The sequence below is a fragment of the Penaeus monodon genome, chromosome 2 (genome assembly GCF_015228065.2).
Source record: "Penaeus monodon isolate SGIC_2016 chromosome 2, NSTDA_Pmon_1, whole genome shotgun sequence".
In the NCBI taxonomy this organism is placed as follows: Eukaryota; Metazoa; Arthropoda; class Malacostraca; order Decapoda; family Penaeidae; genus Penaeus; species Penaeus monodon.
In genome coordinates, this window is record NC_051387.1 from 10999314 (window position 1) to 11008335 (window position 9022).

The 9022-nt window shown below is 43.1% G+C and overlaps 1 protein-coding gene across 1 annotated transcript in view; it reads right to left on the bottom strand.

Moving 5' to 3' along the window:
- LOC119577972 overlaps positions 1–8310 on the bottom strand; it is a 13879-nt gene extending 5569 nt beyond the window's left edge. The window contains exons 1-8 of the mRNA XM_037925675.1: positions 8292–8310; positions 6051–6332; positions 4068–4223; positions 2737–3974; positions 2456–2556; positions 1372–2281; positions 1002–1283; positions 610–906 (exon numbers count right to left, since the gene is read on the bottom strand). Of these exons, the coding sequence (XP_037781603.1) occupies positions 610–906; positions 1002–1283; positions 1372–2281; positions 2456–2556; positions 2737–3974; positions 4068–4223; positions 6051–6332; positions 8292–8310 (3285 nt within the window). The remainder of the gene's footprint in view (positions 1–609; positions 907–1001; positions 1284–1371; positions 2282–2455; positions 2557–2736; positions 3975–4067; positions 4224–6050; positions 6333–8291) is intronic.
- Between the last annotated feature and the right edge of the window lie 712 nt (positions 8311–9022).

Genomic DNA, 9022 nt, shown 5'->3' on the forward strand with positions numbered 1-9022 from the left:
TTTGATACGTTCCGAACGTCGAGGTTCAACAGGCACAGATGGGGTGGAAGATCCAGGTGCATCATCTGACAGCTGTTATTCCAAATCAGTTGAATGTCCAATCATGAGCTGTGTAGGGCGCAGGAAGCGTCGATTGCGCCACAGTATACGGCCACTTGGAAGCCTGATGTGATAATCACGAGATTTGCCAATACCCATGACAGTGCCAACCTTATCCCAACGCTTGGATGTGGGATACTGGATTCGCACATGCGCCCCAACTGTTAACTTGGAAAGTGAGTGGGCACGAGTGTCATAGCGGGTCTTCACGTCCTTGGCACGTACTGCAGCACGACGGTCGCAGTCTTCAGCCTTGGTCTGCCACTCCTTCATGAAGGCACTAGAGTGGGCAGGCACACAGGAGCGAAGGGGCATACCAAACAGAACTTGAGCAGGAGAACGACCAGTGAAATTTGGGGCGTTACGCAATTCCAGTAAGCCTCTGTCGAACTCACAGTCAATATTCCCGTTGGGTGCTGTCTTCATGATCAGATACTTGACTTTCTTCACAGCAGCCTCTGCATGCCCATTGGACTGTGGATAATGGGGACTTGACATGACATGACGCACTCCCCATCGCTGAAGAAATGTAGCAAATTCTCGGCTGGAGAACTGGGGTCCACCGTTGGTACGCAGGCGAACGGGGACACCAAGATCACGGAGCATGTGCCGAAAGAATCTAATCGTTGAAGCACTTGTTGCATTATTTCCACACAGGATGACAACAGGCCATCCAGAAAGTCTGTCAACATACACCAAAAAGTGTTTTCCAGCAACATTAAAAAAGTCAGCTAATACAGACATGAATGGTCTTGTGGGTTTGTCTTCTAACAGCAGCGGTTCCTGTTGCTGGCTAGGCTGTAGGCGCTGGCATGGTTCACAGGCACGAACGGTATTTACTATGTCTGCATTAATGCCTGGCCAAAAGACTGTCTGCTGTGCACGACGCTTAGTAGTTTTACACCGGAGTGGCAATCATGCAGGCGAGCCAGGGTGCTACGGCGTAAAGAAGCAGGGACAACCACTCTAGGTTCATACAGCACCAAGTCACCATCGTTGTACAACTCATTGCGAATTTTCCAGTACGGACGCAGGGTACTTGGCAGGTTGTAGCGGTCATTGGGGAATCCTGACTTTACATGATGAAGCAATTCTTCATATGAGGCATCCTTAGATGCAGCCATACGCAATTCTTCCATGAAGAGATCCTCTTGCTCGTCTATAGCATCTGATGCTTGAACAGACTTGACAGCATGAAAAAGCCGCAATTTTGGGACAAGAAGTGTCCATCTCAGTATTGAAGGTACCATCTTCCACCGTTGGGTGACTCACAGGTGACCGGGAGAGGGCATCAGGAATGCACAACTCCTTACCTGCACGCCACATTGCAGTAAAAATGTAGGGTGCGATTTTATCCTTCATGCGCTGGAGGCGAGGATTTTCAATAGCATCCAGAGAATAATGGTTCAAAATAGGAGCCAATGGACGGTGATCTGTCATCAAACTGAAGTGCTGAAGTCCACGAAGATAGAACTTGCACTTGCTGATAGCCCAAACGACAGCTTGCATTTCCAATTTGATGGTCGCATACCGTGTTTCTGTGTCTGTCAAGAAACGAGATCCACATTGCACCATCTTGTATCTTCCAGCACCGTGGTCCTGCAGCAACACATAGCCGAGGCCATACAGTCTAGAGGCGTCGGTCTGCAGAATGGTAGGAAGAGCTGGATCAAACGTCGCAAGTATGGGTGGCTTTGACAAAGCTTGTTTAGTGTCAATAAAAGCTTTGGTGTGGTCCGCTGTCCAAGTAAAAGCTCTTCTTGGACTCATCAGTGGGCGGAGCGGCGCTGCAGTGGTCGAAATCTTGGGTGTAAACTCAGCCAGTTGATTTACCAAGCCCATAAATGACCGAAGATCTGTTAAGTTCGCAGGGGTAGGAAACTCTGTGATGGCCCTCACCTTCTCTGGGTCTGCTTCAATACCATATCTTGATAGTTTGTACCCACAGAAGCTGGCCTCAGATGCAGCCACAATGAACTTCTCTGCATTAAGTGTTATCCCGTGCTGACGACACCTTGACAGGACTTCATTTACACGTTGAAGGTGTGAGATGTAGTCCTCATCATGTAGGAGAATGTCATCCACAACTTTGATGCAGTTCGTTACTCCCTGAAGTGCCCTGTCACCTCGGAGACAAAAGGCGTCTCCTGTTGCAGCAAAACCCATGGGGCCACGACAATACCTGAAACATCCATAAGGAGTGATAAATGTAGTCAGGTGTTGATCGTCCTCATGCAGGGGTAGTTGCCAATAACCACAAAGAGCATCCACAGTTGTGAAGAATTTTGACCGTGGACTGATACTTCTGATGGCTGTAAATGGCGTCGGAGAAGGGTGGGCAGGGCGAGAGACTTGCCTGTTGAGTTTTGACAGGTCAGTGGTAATATGAACACCACCATTCACTTTTGGGACAACAACCATTGGATGACACCAATCTGATGGTTCATCCTCTACTGGCTTCAAGATGCCTTGGGTCACTAATGACTCAAGCTCCTTCTTCGTTGGTTCCTGAAAAGCCAAAGGAATCATTCTTGGGGTGTGAATCGCGAAGGGCGTCGCATTATCCCGTAGATGAATTCTCATGGGTGGGCCAATCATCGTCTTGAGTGGCCCTGACTGCAAGTCGTCCTTCTTCACCAAGACGTCTGCATACTGATGCAGAAAATACTCCTTTGCTTCTTCAGGTGACTTCAACTGGTCCAGCGGTAAAGGCAGCAACTGAGAGGGGTTCAATACTGGCGTACTATCCGGACCATGGACTCGATTGGCCATGTGCACATCCGACATTTGCCTGGGGAAATAGTCCGGAACAATCCCCAAATCCTTGCACTCCTTCCAAGAGAGCAGCGGGGTCGTAAGCGAAGGCTGTACATCAATCCAACATGTAGTCGAACGGTCGCCATAGGTGATAGTTCCACAAAATGATCCAGCCACTGGTGGCATCTGTGACCCATCTGCATTGTAGTACACTGTCTCTGCTGGTGGTGCCAAGTCTTCTTTTGAAAGTCCAAGACTACTAAGATTCTTGAGTCCAATGACAGTTGTGTCTGCACCTGTGTCAGGGATGATGGCAAGACTACCCGATGAATCATTATGCCGAACAGATACACAGACTTTAGGGGAAGGCTGAGGTTTAGGTCGTGCAGTAGAGGTGACATTCCTGGCATGTGACACTGAAGGGGATACAGAACTTACTACTTTCAAGTTCTGGTATGTGTCCTCTTCTTTTGCCTTCTTAGTCTTCCGTTTCTTTGGACAGCAGTTATCATAGTGTCCCTGCCGATTGCAGACCTTACATCTGGCATTCCTGGCAGGACACTTTGCAGTAGAATGCCAATGGCCTTTCTTGCCACAAGCACGACATGTGGAAGTAGTGGCTCTGCATAGACCTTTTTCATGTTGACGACCACAGCAGTTGCAGACTTTACTAGGCAAAGGTGAGCTTGGTCTCATCTTAGACTTCTGCTTCAGGGCAGCCTTTTTCTCTCTTTTATATTGAGAAACAGCGCGTGATAAAACTGTGTCCCTCAAAGCAGATGATGCAATCTTTGATGATTCATGAGACTTGCATTTCTCCAAAACATCTTGCAATGTCGCTGAACAGTCCATCTGAATGAGCTTCTGGGTAAGTTTCTCATCACGTATGCCCATTAGTATGCCGTGTTTCATCCACTGCTCACAGCATGTATGGTCCTGAGCCTTGCAAAGATCTATCTCCTGTGACAAGATTTTCAGCCGTATCCAAAAGTCATCGAAGCACTCGCCGTCTGCTTGCTTGCACTCGGAGAAGGCCTTCCGTCGCAGCGCCTCATTACTGGCATTTTTTATATGCTCCTCGAGCTTTGTCAGTACATCATCTACTGAGCATGTTGGGTCTGCAGGCACGTTTAACTTGTGCTCCAGCACCCGTCACATCTCAGGTGTAAGGCACATGCGTAGCTGTATATGCTGCTTTGATGATGGCAGACTGAGGAGATCCACCATGACAGCATAATCGGACCATTCATGCTTCCATTCCCGGTAATGTTGGGGACTCGCATCGGCTGGTAATACTTTCGGAGGTTGGATTGTTGCCTTCGGGGTCGGCGGAGTGTGAGAAGCGTTGGATGCAGCAGAATTGCTCACTGGCGAACTCGCAGTTGAATCTACGGGCTGCTGGGGAGTGAGGCGAAGTATCAGCTCCTGAAAACGGGCAGCTTCCTCATCCTTCCGACGGGCTTCTTCTTCCTTCCGACGGGCTTCTTCTTCCTTCCGACGGGCTTCTTCTTCCTTCCGACGGGCTTCCTCTTCCTTCCGACGGGCTTCTTCTTCCATCCGACGGGCTTCCTCACGCCTGTAACGATATTCCTCCTCCTTCCGACGTACTTCTTCCCTCTTTTCATCCCTCCTTCCGATATTCCTCCTCCTTCCGACGTACTTCTTCCCTCTTATCCACTGGAGCAATGTAGTAATATCTGTGGGAGGTGGGATGCTGGCACTGGCTCCTTCAGACTCTTCAAGGCTAGAATCTGGTTTCTCCGGGTCGCTCTTACTGGCCTCTTGCGGTTTCTTTCCTTTACCCATGGTACCGTGGTAAGGGCGTCAAGATAATACAGCAAATTCGGCGAAAATCCGGTGAAATTCCGACCATGCAGTGTGGGGGAGTGAGTGTGTGTGCGTGGCAGTGCCGTGACGTCACGCCGGGCACGTGCGGGTAGGCGAGCCGCGACGCGAGAATCAGTCGCTCACGAAGCGTCGCAGAGAACGAGGAATATGTCTCGCTCCTACAATCTTCAATATGCTTCGATTCGGCTCCCTTATGCTGCTAAATATAGCACTGCACTAAACACTATAGCCACAGCACAACACTATAACACCACAATTCACAGCACTTATGAAAATCACTCCTGAGCGGGTTAATTACTGAGCGGCCACGAGGGTGGAGGAGGCACGGGCAGGCGACAGGCCACAGGGGAACGGGGCATGAGGCTGGCGTCAGAACTGAATAACTGGATCACTGCCCCATGTTTGTATACTCACTGTGTTGTGTTCGTATATATGTTTGTTTGGTGTTTCTCTACGATGCTTGAGGGAGAAGAATACACCAATTAAAACTAAAGTAGGTTCATTGTACATCAGCTCTGACAAAAATAAAAGGGAGCTCTTCATAGTCCCGTGCACCACGCGTCAGCTCCTGCCCGAGAGTGCTACTGCCAGCCGTGTGACCACAGAGACAAAATAAAATATTGTACTCTATAAATTGTACAGAGAATCTCACTCTTTTACATAGGCGATATGTTACACAGCAATATAAACTAAACGTAATCTTCTATATTTCACATGTTGTAACATATCACACAAAAGGCAGTATATATATAATATAATCATATAATTATCACAATATAGGTACGATAATATTGTCATCATATCCCGTATATAGCGGCATCACAATATGGCACTCACAACTCACATAAGTATCACAACTCACCTCAGTATCACAACCCACAGTCATTTAGTGTCCAATTATTATATGGAAAGTCTATCGAATATAAATTTCACAAAAAGGACACTTTCTCTCTCTCCCTCTCTATGCGTCTGTCTCTTTATCTGTTTATCTGTCTGTCTAGATATTAGCCTACATACCCACCCATAATTATAAGAATATATTCAACATTCCCAGTCAAACATATGCAAACACAAACCTTGAAATTTGTTTAAAAAAAAGCTATACAATAAAATCAAAATACAGACGAGAAAATTCAGCAGTTGTAAGGGGAAATATTGTTTCAGAATATTTTGTTTTTACTAAAGATTACGTGAAAGCAAAATTTATCGGATTGAAACGGAATGAAAAGGTAATTTCTAAAAAATGTACACCGGATGGTTCACAAACGAGAGCGAATCGGTAGTTGAAAAATTTCAGTCGCTTTTTGAAAACTGTATTGATTAATGAAATTGTATGTAAACTTTACAAGCATATAGATTTGACACATTCTGTAAAGGACATGAACGCCATGTGGGTTGGACGAGCATTGCTAAAAGTGAAATGATTGCTTTCAGTGAATGTCGGAAACAAAGGAGAATGTAACTGAAACTGAAATATGCCGATGCGTGTTCCGGCATTGCGCCTAGAGTCCCAGTCTGTGATTTAATGTTGGAGAGTTGTGAACCCTTCTGCACATTCCGGAGATCGTGGAGGCATGTACTGTGCATGACTAAGAATTCCAAGCGGCGTTTCTCTTGTCCAGGATTCTCTGCGATTTCAGTAATACTTTGCAGACTGTACTGTTGATGTTGTAGTTACGTTCCTAAACTACGTTCTTCCATTCTTCGTAAATAATTTGATTTTCTTTTTTGCGTGTGAAATACTACATGCTGTTAAGCACTTGCTTGCTGAAAAGGCGGAAAGGCGAAAAAGAATTTGTAATAAAAGAAATCTAATCACCCTGCCCACTGCTAATTTGCTCAAGCAAACGCATCCCAAAAAAGAGAGTTTACGAACGGGGTTTAAAAAATCAAAAAAAAGTTGAATTCCATTGTAAGAAATAACTCCTATGCCACTTTTTTTTTTTTTTTTTTTTTTTTTTTTTTTTTTTTATGACACGATTTGAATCATTTATTTAACAGAAATTGTCCTTAAAGTAACTTATGTACCCAAAATTTTTAAAAATTTAGTTGTTTCATTATTGCATAGTTTTGCCCTCTTTTCCCGTATGTCTTTGTCATATTTTGTAAAAATCTTGCAAATTCTCAGGGCAGGAAAGGAGAAATGGACATCAGAATGCTCGACGGAAGAAGAAAGAAAAGCCGATGAAAAAGGAACGGAAAGGAAGGAGGAGTAACAAACTGTAGCGGAAACCCCAACCACTCTCGCCTTCGAACTTTTTCTACACCAATGAGTGGAAACTAATGAAAGCAAGATTAAACGAAAGGAATTCAGTGAAACGTTGCTTCCATGACCCAAAATTTGAGTAGAAAATGAGAATTTTTAACGAGTAATCATCTCACAGAGCAAGAATTATAATTAAAATTATGATATAATTTCTATCATATTTCAGATGGGAAACAAGAACTGACTGCAAAGAATTTTTTTGCGTTATAACTAATTTCTCATGGCAAAGACATCCTTTTTGTGTGGATTATCTGGCTGATGGTGAAGTACACAAAACCCAAAAATGAAGTTGAGGAATCAAAGCCCCGCGATGGCAAAGTACAACATTGCGGGAATCCAGATATCGAAAGGAAGCAGTCCTTCCGAGGCTCCGCTGCAAGAGAGGAGGATAATTAAACAGTACGTAGTAAGTACTCTCATACAAGGTAAAATCGCCTTAGTTTACCGAATGAAATATTCTCGACCTCGGAAAAGAGTGCTGTTTAAAGATTCATAGAGAAAGCTATTTGTAGATCGTTAAAGAGTGTTATTTATGCCTAACAGTTCGATGGCGTACGATCCCAATGTGCTGTTTAAAAAAATGAAGCTTTTTAGTTTTGAGAAATTGCACTACACAGACTAAATATACTTATTTCATTACTGGATCAATAATATAGGTATTTACTGGCGTGTATGTGAATCCGCGGCCGAGTGGAGTCATGACCTAATTTCCGAAGACAAGTATGTAGTAAGTAGTCATATTTATGAGTATCTGCGAAAGTTATGAAGAAGTAAGATGTTATAATGTAAGTGACAAAAATTAAAACAAAGTTGCTGGCAGATCGTGATATAATGATTGAAAGATTCTTGTTGCTTAGAGTGCGGTTGCCTTACTAGAGGAAAGTGTTTTTTCTTGTGACTATCCTACACTTTCATTTTGATATTAGCTTCTATTTGCCAAATGTCACAATTCATCAATATTGATTTATATAAACTACTGCTGCTTCTACTGCTGTTACTACTACTACTACTACTAATAATAATAATAATGAGAATAATAATAATAATAACAGCAACAATGAAAATGACAGTGGTGGTAATAATAAGAATAATTATAATGGTAATGATCTTAATAATAATGATGATAATGATGATGATGATGATAATGATAATGAAATGACAATAATAATGATAATGATAATATTATGATGATGATGATGAAAATAAAATAAAATAAAAATGAATACAATAATGATGATGAAGATGAAGATAACATTAGTGGTAATGATAATGTTAATGGCAATAATAGGGAAAAAGTCCAATAGCTCTAGAGCAATTTCACCATCAATATCCTTCGCCATCGCGTCCCCTTGACTGCAGACCTCATTAGTAGTCGGCTTCTCGTGGGTCTGAAAAGGCTTGAATGTGATGCGTTAATAACCGCCCGAGACACGTATTCGTTACAATAACATTTCTCTCATACGAAAATGTTTACTTTAAGTATATATATGCAAAAATGTATGTTTGGTTCATATGCATTTGGAATCTCAGATTTGTGTATGTTTAGTGTGTGGTCGGATGTTTGAGTGTGTGACGTTTTCTTTTTTTTAGTATGTTCGTATATGTTTGCTTCTCTTTTATTTTGCCGTTGTTTCACCAAGATCACATACACGAATTAATGCAATATGATATACTGTAGGAAAAAGGATAAAAATAACCCAGGATCGTATCCACCGAAATGCTTATCTGCTTTAACCGGAAATCCCACTCTGTTATTTACCAACATTCATTATAACTAAAGGGCTATGATCAACTCTTACTCATTGACTTCTATTTCTTTTTATTATGTCTACCACTAGACCAAAGTGAGAATCCCCTAGCCTGACATCTATTAAGAATTGATCCCCTTATCTGCTAATTAATATTCGCCGAGACAATTATACATCTGTTTCTACCTATGCATTGACTTGAAATGAAATTTGGCTGCGTAGTCCATCAGGTTTTACCCTTTGGTCTCGCTTTGATAAAAGTTGCATACTTTTCCTGGCATTATAAATTTGCAGATTTATGCAT